Here is a 23,559-nt window from a genome sequence, read left to right as displayed (position 1 = left end):
ACTTCACCCCGGACCGAGGATCCAGGCCGAGCGTGAAACTTAACAGGCCTTCTCACGTAAGGCATGGGTGGCCAGTTTCTAACGCTCCCCACGTCGTTTGAGTCGACATCCCCCTCCCGGGATTCAAAACTATGACTTACCAGCTCTCATACCAAATGTGCCAGTACCTAACCAATACATCCCGAAAGACTGGGGTTTGAGGCAGAATTTGTGCCTAAACGAGGAGAGGCAGCCAACTGCCCTTGCTCTTCCTTCTCTTAAATAGGTAATTAAGTAATTGAACATATTAAATATTATAAAATAAATGGAGTTGGATCAAGTTTTGCGGCCATTGGTTTGGCAGGAAATTTCATCAGTAACCAGCCGCGAAGTATACTCCCTCGGGGAAATTTCAATGGTTGGGTTGCTTTCACGGTGAAGCTTCGTTTCAATTTCTGGTGAAGGCGTTAACTATGTTTAGGGACGAAGATTCAACCCAGTTTTCGCTTAAATTGTTTTCAATTGAAAACGCGGACCGAAGTTCTAAAATCGTGAGATTTCTATCGTCCATCACTTGGAGAAACGATCGAAACTATGAGAAAACAGCTACGGCTGCTGCTCTGAAGAAAAGGTATGGACTTCTCGAACAGAATCTACAATCAGACTACCATCGATTATTCCCAATCCAGGAAAATCCCCATTAAAACTCTTTCCCCCGAAGGACGGAAAAATGGAAAGGCATCAACCAAGGAATGGGTGCTCAAATCCTTCTACGGCAAACCAAAAGCTGTTAATATCAGCTCTACATCTGCTGCTCCACACCATAAACCGTCACCATCAAGGACGAGTAATAGGATAGAAACTCCAGCAAGGAAAACGGCAGATCGTGAAGGTGAGCCTTCAATATCCTTTGACGAGTCTCTTGTCAATTCGCGAGCGGAGAAGTTCAAACACTGCCTTGTTGGGAGGTTCCCAGGCTCAAGACCTCCCTTGGCCCTCATCAGAGAATGGATCGGCGATCAACTGAAGCTCAAAGGTGAATGGTCAGTTACACTGCTTGATCCTTCTCATGTGTTTCTGAGATTAGAAAACCAGTTGGATATGGTCCACGTTTGGGCGAGAAAGCGGTGGTTCATCAAAGGAAGTCTAATGAAGGTTTTCAAATGGAGCCCTTTTTTCAGGACCTCCGACAGGGAGGAGCCATCTTTGGCTGCAGTCTGGGTTTCATTCCATTCCCTCCCTGTAGTCCTTTTCCAAGAAGAGTTTTTGTTCAAGATTACTGGCTTGGTTGGGAAAGTCCTTGCCATGGACGGGGCAACGAGAAAAATGACTCGAACGAATGTTGCCAGAGTGTGTGTCGAGGTTGATCTTCTCAAGGAACTTCCTAAAAGACTCTGGATTGGAATTGGGAAAAGAGGCTTTTGGCAAGAAATCACCTACGAAAACTTGCCTTCCTACTGCACTCATTGTCTTCTCCAAGGACATTCAACAACTAGATGCAACATAGGATCTAAAGACGCGAAACAGACTCGGAAATCTAGTTTAAAATTTCAAGGAGATGACTGCAAAGAGCAATTTAGTCAGGGGAAAATCAATGATCATTCTCCTGTAACTAAAGGCCAGAGTGGCATTACAGAAAGCCTAAGAATAGAAGGTTCGTCTGTGCTACATCAAAGGGGATTTTCTGTTGATGAAACGAGAAAGAATAAGGAAAAGGGAGTTACAAAAACCAGTGGAGGATCAACGCTTAAGCACACCGGCCAGCTGAGTCTTTCAGTCAGTGGGACAAATGTGATAGCCAGAAGAAGGGAAATTGTGTCCGGAAGAGCAAACGATCGGGTGTATACTGGAGCAGATAAAGTAGCCTCACAGAAACATGGAAGTATTTTGGATCAAAGTAATAGGAACGAGGAGAACAAGGAGAATGAAAAATCTGGAAGCCTTGAACAAGGTGCGGAAAAGGCAGAGGAGCCACCGAAATTGACCGGAAATAGAAACAAGTCAAACAGTCTCATCAGTAAGAGATCCCCTGCAAGCAGGTAAATTAAGATTTTTATAATATAAATTTTTCAAAAATGAGTTTTTTTTGTCTCTGCATTATACCTACCTACAAATATATTATTTCAAATCATTAAAAAATAATTATTTTGTTCAATAAACTCCATGTGAAGACCAATAATATCCTGCTTAAATAACATTTATAAAAAATAAAAATTGCTTCAAAATTGACATTATTGGCAAATGGGGTATATAAAGAATTGCAAGTTTTATTGGCTGGGATTTAGAAAGAATTCACATAGAAAACAAGCATATGCAAAATCATTCTTCTTCTGGCCGTGTTTCTTCTTGCAGGAGTGTCTCATCGACAAAGCGGTTCTTCTTCTGGAAACGAAGCTCAAAACAAACTCAAGTTGTGGAGAGAATTTCAGAGGTCATCGGAGCTTTTGGTCTCGAACAGTACAAGTATTCAGAGATCAAACAAATAACCAGATCCTTCATCAATGTCCTTGGCATAGGAGGATTCGGTACCGTATACGAAGGGACACTCCCAAATGGCCGAGCTGTTACGATCAAGATCCCTCGCTCTGTCAGTGATGAAGAAGAATTCGTCAGTGAAGTAGAAAGCATCGGGAGGAAATATCTGATCCAGCGCTGATTCAGCCTATCCCGGACCGGGCCGAGTTAACCCAGCAAACCTGCCTACCCGAGAATGGCTTCTATTCTTCCGAGTTATCCTGGGTAAACTCGATTTGGGTACCTCGAGTCCCGGTCAACCTGACTTGGATCACTTATTTTTTTGCCTAGGTTATGTGTCCAGGTCCCGAGTTCTATACCTATCTCTTTCGTGGCTTAGTTATATTGGTCTGATATCTGACTCGGGTTGACTCGGTCCCTTTTTCTTCGGCTAGATTATTATCTTGGATTATTACTCGATCAACGTATTATTTGGTGTACAACCTTCTAATGAACTCATAGAGGATTATTTTATGGGTCCTTGGATTCTCATTATTTGGTACATGCTTTTGGGCCCACACCTATTTCAGCTGATAATGTTGTGTCTCTTTGGTTGAGACATTATTATTGAATAAGAACTTTTCAATTGCTGATTTTTATCAGCATTGGTTATTTTGATGATGAAGAAAACCAAGATGGTCCCAGAATATTATCTTTTGGGTAATTACCCGTTACCCCCCTTAGTTGATATTTATTACTCATAACAGTTGGTATCCTATGGAGGGACACGGTGATGGAAGAATTTTATTACGCTTATGAGCACTGTGTATAGACCCACTACCTACAAAAGATAGGAGCGTACCCTACATCCAACATGAGTTATGACTAGAGTATGGAACGATGTTATACAGCTTGGAGTGATTTTACTCTCACTTATCTTATGTTAGTTGGGCTTCATGGAAGAGACCACTAATGTTGGAAGATACGGAGGACTCCATTTTATACAAGAATATCTTATACACTATTTACAGTAAGCTAGGAGTTCATGATATTCTCCCACCCCCAGCTTGAGGGAGAGTGTTCGAAGATAGGCCAAAACCTATATAACCAAGGAAAACCCACATATCCAAGTGTGTTGGAAGATTGGCCCAAGCCCACAAGACCAAAAAAGACTTACACATCCTAGAGATATAGAAGATGGGTTTAAGGTCCATAAATAAAGGAGAACCCACAAACCCCTACAATGATGGCAAGATGATAAATCATCTTATAGAATTGGCATTGATGTAATTAGGTTAAAATTTTAGGGTATTATTATAATATTTTAAGATAATTAATCTATAAGCTTCACGGAAAGGGTTAGGATAACAATTCCAAACCTCTTTTTCCTCTGTTTTTTTCCAATAATTTCTCTGTTTTTTTCTCAATAAACTAAATCTACGGAATCCCGAAAATCTACGATGTTAACATCGTAAGACTTATGGCTTCTGTTTTGAGAGTTCTCACAAAACTCTTGTATACGTGTACATTGCCCAAGGATCTCGGAAGGCGAAAATCGCCTGGGATGGGAACGGATACTTCAAATTGCAATCGGTGTAGCTAGAGGGCTCCAATACCATGGTTGCAGCATTTGCATTGTGCATTCCGACATAAAACCCAGAAATATCCTCCTAGATGAGTTCTTTTGCCCGAAAATCAGTGATTTCGGGCTTGCTAGAGCATGGGGTGGTGGTAGCGCAGAAACGACAACACAGAGTTACGTCACTCCTGAACATCTTCTGGGTAAGAGATCCACCTCTAAGTCGGACGTTTACAGCTATGGGGTGATGCTGCTAGAAATGGTTGTACGAAGGACTCCCGTAGATGAGACAGCAGAGAACCACCAAGACAGATATTGACTAGATTGGGTTAGCAGAAATGTTATTCGCGAATCGCACCATGGACTTGGATTGGGAGGAATTTTGGGTGTTGCAGAGGAAGGGGAGGCTAGAAAGATGGTTCTAGTGGGTTTATGGTGTATTCGAGCTGACCCCAGGGACAGGTCAGGCCTTCGATGAACGCGGTGGTGCAGATGCTGGAAGGAAGAGTAGATGAGCTACAAATGCCTACCGTCATTGGAAGGATATACTAATCGATTGCAGTTCTCTCCGAATCTTTCTGTAAATGCTCGTTCAGAACCTTTCAACAGTGCGCAGAGGAACGGAGGTGCAACAGTTTATTCAGACTCTTCCCTTGAGGGAAAGATGAATGCAGCTCCATGCCCCTAATTTCTGGAAGTGATTTGTAAGGCACTTTTTTTATTTTCTGTGGGTTTCAAATAGACTTAGACCTAGACCTGTCAGAGCAGATAATTCCGTCCACCTGGTTTACGGTCTTTTGAATTATATTAACTAAATATTTGATAAAACCTCCGTTGGCTTTCAACACAGAATCAATCGGTGATCTACAATTCTTATACTATCTAAATGTTTGTTCACAAGGTTTATGTAAGGTTTATTGGTTTGATATCGGAAGCAGTTCCTCTTCATGTTTGAGAGTTATTTTAATTTTTTATAAATTTCATTTTAGTTTAAGATAAGTTTAGTGGAAGATGATTTTTTCTGTTGTTTTAAGTAATTATATTAAAGTATAAATGTTGGATAATTTGATAACAATTCTTTCAGATTAGTCTTTAATTTTTTTTTTATTATGAATGTTGTATAATTACTTCATAAAAATTAAATTATGCCATCCTTTAAAATCTGGAAACGCGTCAATCAGGTAAGGATTTTGCCGGGAGAGACCTATCCGAAGGCAAAACGTGCAGAGTCGGATGAGCAGCCGCAAAGTTGACTTCCAGAAACTCATTGGCAACTTCCACCAGAGGGTGATCGAGGATCATGGAGCTTCGTTTCAGTTTCTGGCCATACCCTTCCTCCCTCCCTGCTATCATTCCAAAGCTTCAACCGCCTCGGCTTCCAAATCCTGAGATTTCTGACAAGTGACAACCACCATTAGCGGAGATAAGGAGAGAGCAGTAACGATTCCTTTTGGGGAAGAAAAGTATGGACTTCTCAAATAGAATCTATAATCAATCGACCATCGATTATTCCAAATCCAGGAAAATCCCCATTAGGACGCTCTCATCTCCCGATAGTCGGAAAAAAGGAAAGGCGTCAACCAAGGACTGGGTGCTCAAATCCTTCTACAACAAACCTAAAGCTGCTGATATCCGCCCTAAATCTGCTGCTCCAAATCCTAAACCCTCACCAACAAGGACGAGTAAGAGGATAGAAACTCCAGCAAGGAAAACCGCAGATCGTGAAGGTGAGCCTGCAATATTCTTTGACGAGTCTCTTGTCAATTCGCGAGCGGAGAAGTTCAAACACTGCCTTGTTGGGAGGTTCCCGGGCTCAAGACCTCCCTTGGCCCTCATCAGAGAATGGATCGGCGATCAACTGAAGCTCAAAGGTGAATGGTCAGTTACACTGCTTGATCCTTCTCATGTGTTTCTGAGATTAGAAAACCAGTTGGATATGGTCCACGTTTGGGCAAGAAAGCGGTGGTTCATCAAAGGAAGTCTAATGAAGGTTTTCAAATGGAGCCCTTTTTTCAGGACCTCCGACAGGGAGGAGCCATCTTTGGCTGCAGTCTGGGTTTCATTCCATTCCCTCCCTGTAGTCCTTTTCCAAGAAGAATTTTTGTTCAAGATTGCTGGCTTGGTTGGGAAAGTCCTTGCCATGGACGGGGCAACGAGAAAAATGACTCGAACGAATGTTGCCAGAGTGTGTGTTGAGGTTGATCTTCTCAAGGAGCTTCCTAAGAGGCTCTGGATAGGATTTGGCAAAAGGGGTTTTGGGCAAGAAATTACCTATGAAAACATGCCCTCCTACTGTACTCATTGTCTTCTCCAAGGTCATTCTGCAAAAACATGTGGGAGAGGACCACCTAGTGACATGATGAAACAGAGTTTCGAAACTAGTGTTAAACTTCAAGGAGATGAGAGGCAAGAACAATTTAGTCAGGGGAGAATAGATAACCACATAAATACAGAAGGTTCTTCTGGGCTACTGCAAAGGAGATTTTCAGATGATGAAACGAGGAAGAACAAGGGCAAGACAGAAACTGAAAACAGAGAAAAATCAAAGGATATGCAGATCAGCAAGCAGAAGAGTCTTTCAGTCAGTGCGCCAAATGTGGAAGCCAGAAGTAGGATATCTTTGTTAGAAGGAGCAGAAGACGGGGTGGCATTAGAAGAAGAGATCTTACAGAAAGGTAATACAGAAGGGGGAAATGCAGACGAGGAGAAGGAGAAAAAAGTATGTGAAAGCCTTCAGAAATCGGAGCTAACGGAACCTATAACAAATAGAAATAACTCAAAAGCCCGCAGTAAGAGATCCCCTGAACGCAGGTATATTCAGATTCTTCTCGTACAGAAATTCAAATTTAGGCCTTTTTTATTTTCTTATATATAGAAGGGTTCGGTTTTTATTTTTAGAAAACATCCCAGTAAGAGGATAAGCCAAGCTCCGAATGTTTCTTGTTCTAACCCTGTTTCTATTCAAATCAGAGGTAAAGAGCATTGCAAGCAATTCTTGTTCTAACCCTGTTGCTTTTCACAGGACTGTCTCATATAAAAAGCGGTTCTTCTTCTGGAAGCGGAAACCAAAACAAACTCAAGCAAACAGCATTTTAGATGTTATTGGACCCATTGGTTTGAAACAGTACAAATATTCAGAGATCAAACAATGGATCACATTCGACCATGTCCTTGGGAATGGTGGCTTCGGTACCGTATACAAGGGGAGGCTTCCTGACGGTCGTTGGGTTGCCATTAAGATCCCCGTATCTGTGTACGGTGAAGAGGAATTCATGAGGGAGGTGGAGACGATTGGGAGGACTTACCATGTTAACGTTATAAGTCTTGTGGGTTTCTGTTTGGAGAGTTCCTGCAGAGCTCTTGTGTATGAGTACATGCCCAACGGATCCCTGAACAGGTTCATCCACTCAGAAGGTGAATATCCTCTGGGATGGGAACAGCTACTTCTGATTGCAATTGGTGTCGCAAGAGGTCTCCAATACTTACACCATGGTTGCAGCATAGGAATTGTTCATTTCGACATAAAACCCACAAACATTCTCTTAGACGAGTTCCTTTGCCCGAAAATCAGCGACTTCGGGCTTGCTCGGCCATGGCGTAATTCAAGCTCACGGACATCCATGGTCAGAGGAACATACGGGTACATCGCTCCTGAACATCTTCTGGGTGAGAGAGGCACTACTAAATCCGACGTTTACGGCTACGGGGTGCTGCTGCTAGAAATGGCTGTACGAAAGAAGCCCGTGGATAGGACAACAGAGGATCCCCACGATAGATATTTGTTAGAATGGGTTTGCAACAATGTGAATCGACAACCGCATCCTGGACTCGGATTGGGAGGAATTGCAGGTATTGCAGAGGGAGAAGAAGCCAGAAAGATGATTCTAGTGGGTCTCTCATGCATCCGACCTGACCCCTCCAAGAGGCCCTCAATGAATGACGTGGTGAACATGTTGGAAGGGGAAACTGATGCGTTGCAAATGCCTCCTGATTCGGAAACATTTTTTTACAATTCCGCGATCTCTCCCAGTCTTCTTACTCCTTCAGAACCCTCTACCGCTAAGCAGAGTGACGAAGTCTCCGCAGTTTATTCAGACTCTTCCCTCGGTATCCTGGATGGAAGGTGACTGTGAACGAGCTCCTCCTTTTACCTGATTTTTGCCATTCATTTTTAAACCGACATGGAACAAAAGCAATTTACTTCTTTATATGTATTTGGATCATTTTTATTTATCATCTTCGGGTAATAATTATATATTATATATTTTACTAATTTTTATATTTATTTACCATTTCTAGGTAAATAAACAAAAAAATAATAGGATCAGAATTATTGTAAATTTAAAATAGGACTTGCTACTCATTTTTTTACCCCCGACATCAACTTTTACTGAAATAACTGTATCTCGATTACAATGTTATAAATACAGCTACGGTTTCTTATAATTGGTACAAAATCAAGTGTTGGATAGGAAAGAGAAGAGCAACTTGTGAAATGGCTCACTTAAAGAACGACAGCAACAACTAGACAAAATTGCTGTTACTGCATCAAACGCTACTAACTCCGAACAAACTGTCTGTCGTCATCCCTCTTCTGCCTCCCATAAGGGTTGCTTCCACTGATTCCATGGCGGCTACCCTCAATTTTTCGCGTCTTTTTTCTGAACTTGGAGGCATTGCTCTCTATATGAAGCTCCACCTTCGGAGGGTTCGTGAAGCAGAAAGAAGCAGCAATGGCCTGGAGTTACATCGAACAAAAACCAAACAGCTCATTATGCACTGAACACACCTTAAAAGAAGTATTCCCCGAGTGGAATATGTTCTTACCTGGAGATCAAGGCGATGAACATTGAAGATGTCCTTCATAGAGTGCGAATTGTAGGCTAGTAGATATGATCTGTAGGCTTCCTTTGCTGACTTATTCAGATAATAATTTTTTGCTACCAAGTTTTCCTGCATTTTTTGCCCGTTTGTCAAATTCAAGGAACAGTAGTTTGTTTATTTAAGGAAAAATGAAGCAACATAGAAAGGCCTGCTGCCATTGGATGGAACATACCAGGTGGGAATGCACATTTGCTAGTTTCTTTTCATCAAATTCATATTCTTTTACGGGCACTTTTTCTGCCTGAAATTGAAAGAAAAATAAATGAACAAAAACAATAATAAAAAAGCTTCAAAATCGTGTACGAATATTAAACAAGAGGATGTCATGTGATTTAATAACATGGGCAAAGTAAATTGGGACTTTCTTATGCAAAATAAAAGCACTAAATGGATACTATACCCTCAAGTATCGTAGAAACTGGAGCTCCTCCGGCATTAAAAACAGCAACGCATGTCCTTTACCACCTTCTCCTCGTGCTGTCCGGCCAACCCTATGTATATACTCCTGAAAATAATACAAAATAAAATCTATCATAAGAGTACAAGAATCAAAAACCAAAAATAGACCATTTGTCTAAAAATTTTTATTAAAAAACACAACTAACAAACAAACTCAAAATAAACACAGATTTTTTATACAAACCTTAGGCTCATCTGGAGGATCGTACTGCACAATCCAGTCCTATGAACAACCAAAAAATATGGAGAATTAGTTCATTTTAAGACAAAAGACATCCAACTACTGCCAATGTAGCACTATTCTCAACAATAACATGATGCAAAAGTATGTTGTTCAGTCTCCTTGTCGATTCATTTAAAGTACTCTAAAAAAATCCTAAACCATGCATCATATGCAGTGCTTTTAAGTTCTTCAAGATGATACCGAAGCAACGTTCATGCAATGATGTAAGCACACGCTATAAATTGCTAAAGAAGAAAGGAGATCAACCATAAGAATGACTCTACATTAAATGTTTAAGTAGAGAATAGTGTCCTTATTTGTCTGAAAGTGAAAAAAGCCCTGTCAGCAACAAGATCACGCTACAAATAGGAATCGTTGGCAGGCTACTACATTTTCAAGAGCATCTACTATGGACCACATGACTGATTTCACCCATGAAAGACTTTTGCAACAGAAGCAAATAAGTAACTCATTGAAGTAGGATAAAGGAATGAGATAAAACTTGGAAGAAGAAATGTACCACTGCTGGAATATCAAGCCCACGAGCAGCTACATCTGTACATAACAAGATCCCCTTCTCTGCCTTGCAAAAGTCAAAGAAGGTGGAAGTCCGCTTCTGCTGCTTTTGCTTTCCATGGATATCAAAACACTCAACATGAATGTACCTTAGAAGCTCTGAATGGTACTTGACAGAGTTACAAGAAGAGAAAAACACCATGACCTTCTTTGAGAGATTTCTCTTTAAGAAGGAATACAATAATATAAATCTCCTAGCAGCAGGCACAACACAGTATCCTTGCTGCAACCCATCCACTGTGGCCTGCATAAGTCATACCTTGTCAGTCCGGTTCTCTGCATTAATAATAAAGGTAGCTTCTTATATGTGCTTTCATGTATAAAAATAGAGAATGATACCTTTGACCTTCCATCATCAACTCCAATATAAATAGGATTCTTCAGTGACAGGCGAGCAAGATCTTGAACCTGCAGGATATTTTTTTTTTTTTTAGTAAGTCTTGTTGGGGAGGTTAACACAGTTGTAAAATAAATCAAATACTAACAAGATGAAAGTGAGGAAGAAAAATAAACAAATACACAAATAATATACAACCCCTGTGAACTCATGACAACATCTGCTCTGTCTCAAAATCGAACCCTCTCTCCACAAGCCAAAAGAAGGAGGGGAAAAAAAAAAAGACAAATCCAGTCCCATTTAAGTAATCAATTGTTTGGTATCAAAACAGCGTGCAGGTAACAATTATGCTACTTCTATTTTAATGATAAGTCATCATATTTGAACACCATTCAGAAATAAGGTGTTATATTTGAATGAGAATTACAGACCTGCTGAGTTTGAGTAGCAGAAAAGAGAGCCGTCTGCCTCTCCTGCACAGAGAACACCCCCCAATGAGAAAAACAACAGATGTACCAAATAAAAAAGTGCATTAAGTAAATGTTTTATCATAAGAAGGCCCGGACAAAATACTTGGTTGCTAAATAAGATTGAAGCAGAAAAGTCAACCTCAGACAGTCAAGCACTCTATGTAGCATCAGATTCGTCTTTCACTTTTATCCAGTTTTTTATTTTAATAATAGATCTTCTTGGCACATCATACATTAATTTGTGAAGCATTTAAATATGTCAGATGTATAATGAAATTCTCAAGACATTAAGAAAATCGAATAACTAAAAAGTGATTGGAGCTTTCCTCCAAAATAACAATCAAAGCTTCATGCAGTCCAGATTCAGATATTGATACTTTGTGTATAGTTACACAATTTAAGTTAGACACAGACTGTTGGGTCACCAAACCATCAAAAGGGTACTGTTTATATATTTGGGAAGGAGTGGGGAGAAAAACGCTAACAGGGAACATGAAGGCTGGATTCATTGATACTGCTCACAGGGACTCTTCTCCGCATATTTATAGCCCTCCACTGGGATATTACTTTTATGTAATTTAAAACTTTATTCTTAAATAGGTTTTTTAATAGGACTGTAACCCTCAGCACACCCCAGTGCTAATGAACACAGACATCGCAAAGACTTGGTCTGGAGGTAGATCTTGAAAGACATCATTCTGAAGGAAGACTTGGAGGCTCTCCATAAGCCCCACCACAACCTACCCAACTGTCCCCCTAGTGTAATATAAAAAACATAGCCATAATTTGACAACTTCAATTCATGATTCATCAAAATCAGGATTTGTTGATTCTCAGCTTCAGTCAAGGGTTTTCAGCATGAATCAGCCAACACTTATATTCAATAATCTACCATCCATAAAACTGTTGTTTTTAAGTTCCACATTGTCTAAGGTTTATCAAAAAGTTCTCTCCATTTTGCATTCAAGATTAGATAAAGAACAATATAATCTGCAGTTTGGCTCAATGGAGACAAGGAGAGTTTTTTAGTGTGAGGTCTTTGGTTCAAGTCTTACAAGGTAAGGTTTTCAACAATCCAAAATAAAAATAGCAATAATAACCATCTGCAGTTTGCCCTAATTGCCTTGGATGGGATGAATGGGCAGATTCACTCCAATTAAGCCTGGAATTGTGTTGGATCTGGGTTAAGCCCCTCTATAATTTAGGCCTTGTCCAGTTGAACTTTCAACATATCAAAAACGGCTTCAGGACCCCTTTTTGAATGTTGATTACACATGCACACAAACCCTTACCCATAGTAATACTTGAACCCAAGAGCTCACACTAGAAAACCCCCATGGAACATGTTCAACCCAGCAAGAAAGGTCTGGATCAGATTCGGAGCGTATTCGTACTGGAGTAGAGTTTTATACTACTTTATTTAAACAATGTCTTTAAAACATAAAGTTTCTTTACACAAGGACGAACCATTGAACAAAACGAAATAATATAATGATAAACATAAAATAACAGTACATTTGTTGTTATAGTTCATATAAAATATAACAAATTATTAATATCTGCTTAATATAAAACAGAAAGATTTTATGGGAGTGATTTTGAAAAATAAAATGTATGTATTGGTATCATCATATTCTAGACTACCCCCAATGGTCAGACAATGCATTTGGCCTGGAAGGGGTCAGACTCGGTAAATCCTGTCTAGGTCCTATCTGGATAAATTTCTAACAAGTCAGATTCAAACTCAGACCCTTTTTGACAAGGCGAAGCACATTTAGATCTGCCAAGAACCAGTCTAGATCAATCAGATCTGGGCTTATTGCCCGGCTTCAGATCTGGGCTTCAGCTCCAAGCTGGCTGCCTGTTCAACATGGTTACTTGTACCCATGTCTTGAATGGGTTCCAGCCCCAAATTAAGATGGGCAAAACACTGAATATAATGCAAACAAATGAAATCCACAAGCATTGCACTGATACACTGATACTAGAAAGCATAACATGTCAAATCTTACCCGAATAGAAGAATCAAGAACCAAAATATACACAATGGTGAAATTACAAGATAAAGGAAAAAAGTCAAACCCGTGTACCATATGACTCCTACTTTCCAATAATGAGCAACTTCTAACTTAAAATACAAGGCAATTGAAGTAACTTTGTCAACAAAAGGCCACCAGGTTGTTACAATATTGAATTAATACCAGATTAGGCAAATCACTACTAACCTTTGGGAGATTTTTGAGAATCTGTTTCATTTCTTCCTCAAAATTTGCTTCCAATATCCTGTCAGCTTCATCTATCACGAGACACTGCATGTATGACAGATGCTTAAGAGTACAAATCAGAGCAATGACACTAAACTTTCAAGAAAAGACATTCTATTTACCTTTAAATTTTTATAAATAAAACCCTTGGTGTTCTGAAGATGGTCCAGAAGCCTCCCAGGTGTTCCCACTAAAAGGTTTACACCTTTTACCAACCTCTCTGCTTCTCCCCTTCGAGCTGCACCCCCAATAACTAAACCTAATGTCTGAGAGTGGTATTTGAGAAGATCCTTTGCCACAGCATGTGTCTGTCAGAAATAAGGGAATTAAGGAACAAAAATAGAAACTTGTATCCAAATGTGATCTTTCATAAAAGAAAATGTAATAATGGAAATGAAACAAAATGTTACTTGTATGGCAAGCTCCCTTGTTGGGCAGATGACAACTACACCAGTTCCATTACGAGCAGAGAATTGGATGTTATACAATAACTCAATAGCCGGCACCAGAAACGCAAGGGTCTTTCCAGAACCTGTCCTTGCCGCACCAAGAACATCTTGACCTTCCAAAAGTGGTGGTATTGATCTTGCTTGGATCTGCATCAAAAGCCAATTTGATTATATTACACAAACAACTCTCAATTCAGTCCTCAGTTTTACAAAAGCATCACAATATTTGGATACCAAGACTGCCTTTTGATTTGACAACCATTACATAGAACAAGAACATGCCTACAGGTGATTAGATATTACAGAATTTCAGTAGAAAAGCTGAAATGGGGCACTACAATTGAATGATTTACTTTGAAAAACAACAACAACAACAATAACATATGGCTATTAAATGATTCTATACTTCATATCAGAAAATAAGAATTTCCATAGAATGCTACAAGTTGGGAGGTAAGAAATTTTCAGTAAGTGCACTTATCATGACTCCCTGATTCCACCTTCCCTTTACTTCCACGAATAGATTCTAATCCTAGGTTAGAATCTGGATTGAGCCTTTGGCTCAATGGCGAAATGAGGATGTTTATAATGTGAAGGCTTGGACTCGAGTCTCATAGGTGCTTGAGATACATTCTGTGTGTGTATAACCACTTCTCCAAACTAAATTCTATCGTTAGATCACGCAACAAACAATCAAAATGGGAAAAAACAAACAGATATAAAATGGGACAACAAACAAAGCAATTAAATCCGGCAAGTCAATCAAAATCACCACTAACACGGCTCCACCCAAGTAATGGCTTAAGGAACAAGTTTTAAACAGCTAGCATTGAAATGAAACTATAGAGGCGAAAAGAAGTCACTTTCTTCTATTCACTGACTCAACTTCGTTCAAAGAAACCAGAGTGTATGACAGTCTTAACAAATTTAGAATTCGAATCCAGAACTATATCAATAAATATGCTTGTGAGGACTTCTTTTCTTTTCAATTATATGTACGCCTCTTTAGGTTAGAGTGATGAATTAAAAGGTGTGTGTTTTTAATCTCCAGATGAAGAGATTAAACACACACACGAAATAACGAAACAAAGTGATAGCACAAAGGCACCTGAGTCATGTTCACAAATCCCATCTCTCCGATGGCCTTCATCGTCAGCTCGGATACTTTCAAATTCGAAAAAGGCTCCGAACTCATTATTCCGGATCCAGTCTGAACCTTCTGTTTCTTCGGTCTGCGCCCCTCCGCCTCCACTTCTTCCTTATCTTCTCTGGAGGATTTACCATTCTCGGTCTCGAGTTCTTCGACGGACCCGTTTTCATTATCGCATTCATTCACCTGAGCTTCGGAAGTAGCTGCTACATCATCCCGTTCAGTTGTATTTTCCTCTGCGTGTTTTCTCTTCTGCTTCTTGTTCTTATTCTTCTTCCTATTCTTCAACTCACCACCATTGGGAATTTCTTCTGCATCCGACATGGCTGCGAAAGTCGACTTGTTTTTCTGTCACGGTACTTCCCGCTTCTCTATGCTTTCTAGTCGACTTCTGCGACGATCTTTCGCTGCTCGTCTTCGTCACTGGAGCAGAGCAACCAAAACGCTAGATCGTCAATCTCACCAATTCTGACTTAAAAACCCTAACGTAGAGGAGTGGAGGGTTTACCTCAACTGGCCGACTGCTGTTATTAGCCGTCCATCTTGTTTTCTGGAATATCGTACGCTTTGTAAGCATACCCCCTAATAATAACATGTACATATAAGTGTGACCTTGTTTAGTGCTGGTACAAAAGGCCAATAGACGTTATCAAGTATGAGACATGAGTCGTCACGCATCAGAAATAGGTCGCTTGGGCTCAGCTACATGGGACGCTTCAGTTTGGCTTCATAGCTTGACTAAATAGAGTCGTCACGCATTAGAAATAGGTCGCTTGGGCTCAGCTATGCTTCACTTATGCATGTTGGGTTGACTAATCCTAAATTAATATTTTTAAACATAATTAATAATTTTAAATATAAATATATTATTTAAATATATTCATAATAGTATTAAGTTCATCATAATATATTTTTATTTATTTATTTATTATATTTTTTTTTTTGTTTTAAATGTAAGTTGGAATTTGAACCCGTTTTAGCTCAAACTCGGTTAAGGGCTCAGTGGTTGAACTGGAGTTTATATATAGGTTCGAATTCGGTTCGTATGTCGCTTCAAATCGAGGTCGGAGTACTAAGATAAAGCCACCCCTACGGCTATGTCCCTCCAAATGTAAGATATATTGTGGGTCGGGTACATGATTAATGTGTAAGTCAGTTCGGTCTGATTGTGGGTCAGGTCACTGCCGTTCCTCTTACCGAGAATACTTCTTAAACACAAGACTCGATTTACGGTGGGATCTGGCGGTAAATAAAAATAAAATAAACGGGAGAAAATCGAATAAACAAAACCGAAGGAAATAACGATACTTTGATGAGAGGTGATATGTCGGCTGTGGCGAAATCGAGGGTTTGTTCTCTGTGTTCATCGGTTTCCTCCCTCTCTGATCGATCGGATATTTAGAAAATTGGGAGGTGAGTCGCTTTTTCTACTTTACATATTCTATGTAAAATCGATTGCTGGTTTTCGGTTAGAGGGATTGCATTCCGATTGTAGAGATTTTTCTGTCCTCTGTTCTAGTTGTAGGCGCCCGAAGAACCTTAGATCTTTCTCGGTTCGAGCTTCTTGTATGATGAATCTGTCATGACAACCTTATTTCTGTATTTAGTCTTGTAGATCCGTTCGTTCTGACCCCTAAAGTTACTGTTATTCCGGATTCCCGATCTGGATTTTGTGTTATTTGCTAAAGGATACCATATCGATTATGTGTAAAGTTGGCAACAGAGATTGGCTTCAAATTACGGCTTTAGGATGCAGCGATGGTAGACTTTGATGTCCAACTCATCGATCTTAGGGCGAATTCTGCTGAATATTCATTGAGTATTGTCGCAGTCAGAGTTGTGGAAGGTGACTTTTAGGCTTTAGGGCTTTCTCTGCTATTCGATGGCAACTCCTCCATTTCAGGTGGAGGATCAAACAGACAAAGACTTCTTTGATAAGCTTGTGGATGACGATTTGGGAATCACAGAATCCCAAAAGAGTTCCACAGAAGGCATAATTGAAACCGATGGTGCAAAAGCCTTTGCTAATCTAAGCATTGGAGACATGGGTTCAATATTGGAGGATGCGTCTGAAGAGGATCCATCAAAAATTGTGGCACCTCCTTCTGAGGTTCCGGAAAGGGATATTTTGGTTTCAGAAGAGAGCATCTCCTTCGTTTCTCCCAGTCCTGTAGCCGTTGATACTGTAATAGAGTCTAATGATTCATCTGCCAAACCAGAAACAGTTTCAGATTCTGACACAAGTAGAAGTGGTGGATCCCTCACAACCAACATCAAGGAAGTCCAGTGGAGTTCTTTTTATACTGATCGGAGCCAACAGGATAATAATGCATCTGGATCATTTTCAGATTTCTTTAGCAGTCTACCTGAGAGCTTGGTAGATGAGCTAAAGGGCAATGAAGAGCCCATCACCGAGACAACAGAAAAGCCAATACCTAATTCAACTACATCTTATGTTTATTTTGACCAAAATACTCAAGCTGATGGAGAAAGGGTGGCACATACAACAGATGGACAGGATGCATTCAATAGTGAGTACTGGGAGAGTCATTATCCTGGTTGGCGTTATGATGCAATCACAGGTCAGTGGCATCAAATCGATGGCTACAATACAACAGGAACTGCTGAAGAGGATTTCCATGACAAGACTCTGGTTGGGGATGGGTTTGTTTCTTCAAATCAGCAAACCGAAGTTTCTTATTTGCAACAGACAGCCCAGTCAGTCGTAGGGACTATAGTTGATAGCGCAACCACTGCCAGTGTCTCTGATTGGAACCAAGCTTCTCAAGGAGCCAATGAATACCCAGCACACATGGTGTTTGACCCTCAGTACCCTGGCTGGTATTATGACACGATAGTGCTGGAATGGCGCTCATTAGACTCTTACATTTCAGCTGTTCCTACAGAATCTACAACTAATAACCACCAGATGGGAGTTCTTGATGCTTCTTCAGGTGCTGCATATGGTGAAATAAGTCAAACTGAACAATATAATTCCCAGGGACAGGATAATCAAGGTCATTCTGGGAATTGGAGTGACTCCACTAGTCACTATGGTTACAGCACCTGGCAACCTCAGCCAGCTGTGTCAAGTAGCACTGCATCAGTGGGAAACTTTTACGGTTCAACAGTGCCCACACGTAGCTATGAAGAGCACCAGATGGGTTTTAAACCTGTTGAAAGTGATTCGATGTATGGGCAAGTGAGTAATGGCTTTGGCAGGAATGATAGTGGGACAGGCTTCCAAAACTTTGCTTCCTCTGATAACACATACCGGTACAGTCAACAAACTATTGAACAGAGCCAGCCAAAACATTTCTCCCCTGATTACTATGGTAATCAGATGTCAGTGAGTTATTCTCAGGAGCAATATCAGTCCGGAACAGCTGCTCGCACATCTTATACTCCCGTAGAAGGGAGGTCTTCTGCTGGCCGCCCACTGCATACATTGGTTTCATTTGGATTTGGAGGCAAACTTATAGTCATGAAAGCTGACTGCAGTTATTCTTCAAGCTCCACTTATGGAAGCCACCAGGTATAGCTCTGGGACCTAACATCTAACTCCCATTGTATCTATTGGTCGCAGTTTTTTGTGTTCTCTGAAGGTCTTGATTTGTTTATGTTCTGGCCGAAGGATTCTGTAGGAGGCTCCATTTCCATCCTCAACTTGGCAGAAATTGTTGTGGATAAAACCACAGTTGCACGCCCTGTCCATGATGAATGTGAATACTTCTCTGCATTGTGCCAACAGGCATTTCCTGGCCCTCTTGTTGGTGGGAATGTTGCATACAAGGAATTAAATAAATGGATAGATGAGAAGATTGCAAAGAGTGTCTTTGTTAATTTGGACACAAGAAAGGCAGAGCATACTAGATTACTTCTTTCTTTACTGAAAATATCTTGTCAGAAGTATGGAAAACTGAGGTCACCTTTTGGTGTTGACTCGTCGTTGCTGGTAAGATGTGAGGCTTCTGGTAATGTGCCTTTTATTTAGTTTTTCAATTGCAGTGGCTCTGTCGTTTTCTTTCACTCATTAGTTTAACATTTGGCCTTTCTGCTTCACTGAGTCTTCTGTCTTACTAATTGACCATGATAAAAAGTATTTGGTTGTGTGACCAGATGTCATTGCGAATCCTATTTGATTTAGGTCAATGGCAAAATGTGTAAATGAAATTTACTTTCCTATTTATTTAATGATAACTGTCTAAAGTTGTTTAATAATAATCTAATACTTAGCCACTCAAGTATTTTATGTATATATAAAGTCACCTCGTTAGTTACTTGTCTTTTCACTCTAATAGGAAGCTGATGGCCCGGAGTCAGATGTAACAAAGCTCTTTGCCTCTGCTAGGAGGAGTGCAGTTACAAATTGTTTGCAGAATTTGCCTTCTGAATCACAGATGAGGGTATCTCCGCTATGGTTCCCAGTTTCTTTGTGCTGTAAACAATAAATGACAGGGATTAATACTTATAAGCTGTTTCAGGCAGCAGCAATTGAGGTGCAGAACCTTCTTGTGTCTGGAAGAAGGAAAGAGGCTCTTCATTGTGCAGTAGATGGTCAGCTGTGGAATCTTGCTCTTGTTCTTGCATTACAACTTGGCGAGCAGGTTCAGTAACTGCAACTTGCATCATTATGTAACTAATTCTTCATGAAAAGTATGGAATAATATTTAGAATTCTTTGTCATGAGATTAAATTACTTTCTAGTGGTTTTTGATTTGTCATACTTTTCTACTGATTTTCCAGGCTTACATTGATACTTTGAGGCAAATGTCTCATCGTCAACTTGTACCTGGGTCACCTCTGCGGACATTATTCTTACTAATTGCAGGACAACCTGGGGATGTGTTCTCTGCAATCACTTCAGTCAATGCCCATTTACAGGGTGCTGTAGCTCCATCTCAACATTCCACGCAGGTGGTTCCCAGTTATTTGAGCTATAAAGATCATTACAATATGTTAGATTTGAAAATGCTAGTTAATTTGCATTAAAAAAATTCTATTTATATCAATGTGTCCTTGGTTTTTCAGTTGCTGCTCTAAGATGTACTAGTTATTACTTCAAAACTTAAATTGTTCAGGTTCTACTTACTTTGGATTCTTATCTGTTGATTTTAATTCTATTCTCCATATACTCTCTTGACATCCTGTTTTTTTATTCAATTGGGCTTTTCTGTATGAGAATCTATGACTAGATTGTATAATTCTAGAATTGACACAACTTGTCTGAAAGGAGCATGCAGCAAGAGAGTTTATTGCTTTGATTTCTTCCTAATGACAAAAATGCCACAATATTTTGATGTTGGACCCGAAGGCAAGAACAGTTCTGCTTTCTCTCTGTCTCTATCTCTCTCTCTTACTGGTGCACCTTAAGTTACAGATCAGCAATTCCTGATATAGGAACTACTTAACTGGCTCTTAAAATGCTTACTGCATTTGAATGTGATGATTGATATTTGAATATCAAAATATGAATTCTCTGTATTTATTATTATTATTATTAGGCTTAAATATGCCTTCTGAAGTGTTTATTCCCTCTGGAATAGATGTATATAAATGGTATGCTGGATGATTGGGAAGAGAACCTTGCTGTCATTACTGCTAATAGGACAAAAGGTGACGAGCTCGTGATTATTTGTCTTGGAGATCACCTATGGAGGGAGAGAGGGGAGGTTTGTCTTCCTGTTGTGTTATTCTCTCTCTTTTCTTATAAGTAGTGATTTATTTTTTGTGTAGTTCTGCATATATGAGAATCTTATATGCCAGTGTCATGATGCAGATAGCTGCTGCTCACACCTGCTACTTAGTGGCAGAAACAAATTTTGAATCATATTCTGACAGTGCAAGACTCTGTCTTGTTGGTGCTGACCACTTGAAGTATCCACGAACTTATGTGACACCAGAGGCTATTCAGGTCCAGTGATAAACTATTTGTTTTCTTCTGTGTACTTGTTGGAGAGGATTTTGCAATCTTCGCTCCTTTAATTATTGCAATGTTAGTTAGTCACTACAGCCAGCACCCTTCCTCAGTTCCTCCTGTTAAAGTTCTCCCAAACCAATCCTTCCTAGAAGTCTTCTATTATCTGCTAATACAAATGTGGTATGTTTTGCATCTTTATCATGTATTGTTAGAGCTATCTGACATTTTGATGATTTGGACAGAGGACAGAGTTGTTCGAATATTCAAAGGTGTTGGGAAATTCTCAGTATATCTTACAACCTTTTCAGCCTTACAAGTTTATATATGCACATATGCTGGCTGAAGTGGGAAAATTGTCAGATTCATTGAGGTTGGTAACCTGATGATTTTATGTACTTCAGTTAAATTTTTCTCTTGTTGCTTAGCTAGTTTTGTCCAACTCAGGTACTGTCAAGCGATGTTAAAGACTTTGAAAAATCCTGGTCGTGCCCCTGAGGTGGAAACATGGAAATCATTAGCAGCGTCTCTTGAGGAGCGTATCCGGACCCATCAGCAGGTATTATTCTGATTGCCAATTTCATAGCAATGTCTTCCATTTAGATCGATGTCGAGTATTGATGTCTTTTGAATATAAATTTGCAGGGTGGATATAACACAAATTTAGCTCCTGGAAAACTGGTAGGGAAGTTATTCACGTCTATTGATCGATCCATTTCCCGCATGATTGGGGTCCCACCACCTGTTCCTTCGACTTCACAAAATGGTGTCCAAGGTAGTGAGCGTGAAAGCCACTCTGCTGTCCCAAAGGTAGCAATGAGCCAGTCCACTATGGCTATGTCATCATTGATGCCATCAGCATCAATGGAGCCCATCAGTGAGTGGACAGGTGGTGATGGCAGTAGAATGACAATGCACAATAGAAGCATTTCAGAGCCAGATTTCGCTACAAGCCAAAAACAGGTTAGAGACCTCTGTAGCAACCGAATTTGACAGGGATTCTATTTTCTCATTCCAACAGTTTGATCAATCAGCTGGGTTGGAAATTTGTTAACAATGTGTAGTATTTGAGCTATCATCTCGCATTCTTCTCTATAGGTTGATCACTCAAAGGAAACATCTTCTGGAGGTAAAGCTGCTATTGCTGGTGGTCCATCTCGATTTGGACGCTTGGGCTCACAACTCCTACAGAAAACAATGGGATGGGTCTCAAGATCTCGGTCAGATCGTCAGGTACTTGCAAAATTTTTATTTATTTTATGAGTCATATTTTTCTTTCACTATAAATCTTCACTTAATATACCGCTTTGCTGCTGTAGGCAAAACTGGGTGAGAAAAACAAGTTCTATTATGACGAAAAACTTAAGAGATGGGTGGAAGAAGGTGCAGAACCACCAGAAGATGAAGCTGCTTTGCCACCCCCTCCCACTACAACCACTTTCCAGAATGGTGCATCAGATTACAACATAAATAATGCCTTCAAAAGCCAGATTCAAACTTCACCTGCTAATGGTGCTCTTGAATCTAAAAGTGCAAATATGTCAGACCACAACCCAGCGATTCCACGTATTCCGCCTGCAAATCAGTTCTCTGCTCGTGGCCGGATGGGTGTTAGATCAAGGTAAAATTTCTGTTTTGTCTTTTACTTATCAAGATCATGATTCTGGTGAAGATGAATTTCTTGAAGAAGCCCAATACCATCTGCTCTTTCAGGTATGTCGACACATTCAACAAAGGAGGAGGAACTCCAACAAACTTATTCCAGTCTCCTACAGTACCTGCATCAAAACCTGTGGGCAGTGCCAAATTTTTTGTCCCTACACCCACAACATCTGCAGAGGTCGCACCTTCAGATCCTCCATCAGAAAGTTCTCAGGAAATTTCTACACATGAGGATTCATCTACCTCGGCAGCAAAAGAGCGATCCTTTCCATCTTCATCCACGCCACCAATGCAACGGTTCCCAAGTATGGACAACATTACTCCTGGAGTGAACAAGAGCCTAGAGCCTTTCCGGAACGGCAACGGTTCTCTCCATTCTCGTTCACGAGCAGCTTCATGGAGTGGAAGCTACGACATGTTGAAGAACAACCATAGTATAACCGAAATAAAGCCTCTGGGAGGAGCATTGGGCTCACCACCTTCCACTATGCGAAGTGAATCATCCTTGCGTCAGAATGATGCATCTTTGCGGTTGAATGGTGGTGGCAGTTTTGGGGATGATCTTCAAGAGGTTGAGCTCTGAGTCGGTGCAGATAGGAAATGTATTATATCATATCCATCACTATTCTGGTTTTATATGTCAACCGCTTCTTATTCAGCATATTCCCCAGTTTGCCTTCCCTCCATAAGCAAGGTGGGTGAGCAATGGAGTATTATTTAGCAGAAGGAACACTCACAAGCGGGAATGCTGCTTTGTGATGAATTCGGTATTCTTGTACTTTATTACCTCGTCCAGGCGTGAGTGCCTGGTGGCGCAAGCGCCTGAATTGTTTTTGAAAGCCGGCCAACCGGAACATGTGGGCGCCCCATTGTACAGTTCCATTTGTTGATTTATTGGAGGAAACGGATTGCCATCTATTGGGTTTTGGGTTTTGGGTTTGCCCTCGATTAAGATTGAGGGAGGGCCCGCTGTCAGTTTTCCCCCGTCTTGTCAGAGAGCGTTCGGAACTGCACAAGATAAATGGTCAGTTTTCCATGTCCAAAGAAGACTGGATATTTGAAGGATGTTTACTAACATTTTTGGTTAGCAATTTCTGATTAGTCGCCTTTTAGATTTTAGGGATTAGATAAGTTTATTTCGTAGAGTTCAATTTCA

At 40.3% G+C, this 23,559-nt stretch overlaps 3 protein-coding genes across 4 annotated transcripts; 2 read left to right on the top strand and 1 right to left on the bottom strand.

Moving 5' to 3' along the window:
• The first annotated feature begins 4,382 nt into the window (after positions 1-4,382).
• On the top strand, positions 4,383-8,249 carry LOC137956011 (uncharacterized). Its single transcript, XM_068803289.1, has 3 exons — positions 4,383-4,716; positions 5,194-6,823; positions 7,035-8,249. Exons 2-3 carry the CDS (start codon positions 5,478-5,480, stop codon positions 8,137-8,139), a joined length of 2,451 nt encoding a protein of 816 aa, XP_068659390.1. The 5' UTR covers positions 4,383-4,716; positions 5,194-5,477; the 3' UTR covers positions 8,140-8,249.
• Positions 8,250-8,357: 108 nt separating this feature from the next.
• On the bottom strand, positions 8,358-15,301 carry LOC137956777 (DEAD-box ATP-dependent RNA helicase 27-like). Its single transcript, XM_068804399.1, has 12 exons — positions 14,783-15,301; positions 13,636-13,821; positions 13,348-13,533; positions 13,187-13,270; positions 10,923-10,964; positions 10,494-10,562; positions 10,099-10,398; positions 9,540-9,578; positions 9,297-9,401; positions 9,069-9,137; positions 8,840-8,965; positions 8,358-8,750 (listed from the first exon to the last, which is right to left on the bottom strand). Exons 1-12 carry the CDS (start codon positions 15,146-15,148, stop codon positions 8,571-8,573), a joined length of 1,752 nt encoding a protein of 583 aa, XP_068660500.1. The 5' UTR covers positions 15,149-15,301; the 3' UTR covers positions 8,358-8,570.
• An 831-nt stretch (positions 15,302-16,132) lies between these two features.
• Positions 16,133-23,319, top strand: LOC137955556 (protein transport protein SEC16A homolog). 2 transcript variants are annotated; one of them, XM_068802553.1, is made up of 14 exons: positions 16,133-16,237; positions 16,432-18,359; positions 18,459-18,779; positions 19,126-19,230; positions 19,309-19,431; positions 19,571-19,744; positions 20,371-20,496; positions 20,604-20,738; positions 20,987-21,114; positions 21,189-21,300; positions 21,387-21,704; positions 21,840-21,974; positions 22,061-22,362; positions 22,455-23,319. In XM_068802553.1, exons 2-14 carry the CDS (start codon positions 16,707-16,709, stop codon positions 22,984-22,986), a joined length of 4,164 nt encoding a protein of 1,387 aa, XP_068658654.1. In that variant the 5' UTR covers positions 16,133-16,237; positions 16,432-16,706; the 3' UTR covers positions 22,987-23,319. The 2 variants fall into 2 exon arrangements, with proteins under 2 accessions (XP_068658654.1, XP_068658655.1); XM_068802554.1 differs by having other exon boundaries at positions 16,133-18,359; positions 19,571-19,741.
• Positions 23,320-23,559: the final 240 nt, after the last annotated feature.

This window comes from Aristolochia californica, unplaced genomic scaffold (assembly GCF_029961685.1).
Source record: "Aristolochia californica isolate CCGP_79_NKW_82.1479 unplaced genomic scaffold, dmAriCali1.0.hap1 SCAF_2, whole genome shotgun sequence".
NCBI lineage: Eukaryota > Viridiplantae > Streptophyta > Magnoliopsida > Piperales > Aristolochiaceae > Aristolochia > Aristolochia californica.
Note: the sequence above shows the minus strand (reverse complement) of the source record. Positions and strands in the feature narration are given on the sequence as shown.

What these genes read in the sequence shown, in the direction of transcription:
- LOC137955556 (XM_068802553.1), top strand. Translation starts at nt 16,707, where the DNA reads ATGGCAACTCCTCCATTTCAGGTGGAGGATCAAACAGACAAAGACTTC. An exon ending in CTCAACATTCCACGCAGGTG is followed by an intron (nt 19,745 to 20,370) that starts GTTCCCAGTTAT and finishes CCTCTGGAATAG; the next exon opens with ATGTATATAAATGGTATGCT. An exon ending in AAATTGTCAGATTCATTGAG is followed by an intron (nt 21,115 to 21,188) that starts GTTGGTAACCTG and finishes TGTCCAACTCAG; the next exon opens with GTACTGTCAAGCGATGTTAA.
- LOC137956011 (XM_068803289.1), top strand. Translation starts at nt 5,478, where the DNA reads ATGGACTTCTCAAATAGAATCTATAATCAATCGACCATCGATTATTCC. An exon ending in AAGAGATCCCCTGAACGCAG is followed by an intron (nt 6,824 to 7,034) that starts GTATATTCAGAT and finishes TGCTTTTCACAG; the next exon opens with GACTGTCTCATATAAAAAGC.
- LOC137956777 (XM_068804399.1), bottom strand. Translation starts at nt 15,148, where the DNA reads ATGTCGGATGCAGAAGAAATTCCCAATGGTGGTGAGTTGAAGAATAGG. An exon ending in CTGCTACTCAAACTCAGCAG is followed by an intron (nt 10,563 to 10,922) that starts GTCTGTAATTCT and finishes AATATCCTGCAG; the next exon opens with GTTCAAGATCTTGCTCGCCT. An exon ending in TTGATGATGGAAGGTCAAAG is followed by an intron (nt 10,399 to 10,493) that starts GTATCATTCTCT and finishes TGACTTATGCAG; the next exon opens with GCCACAGTGGATGGGTTGCA.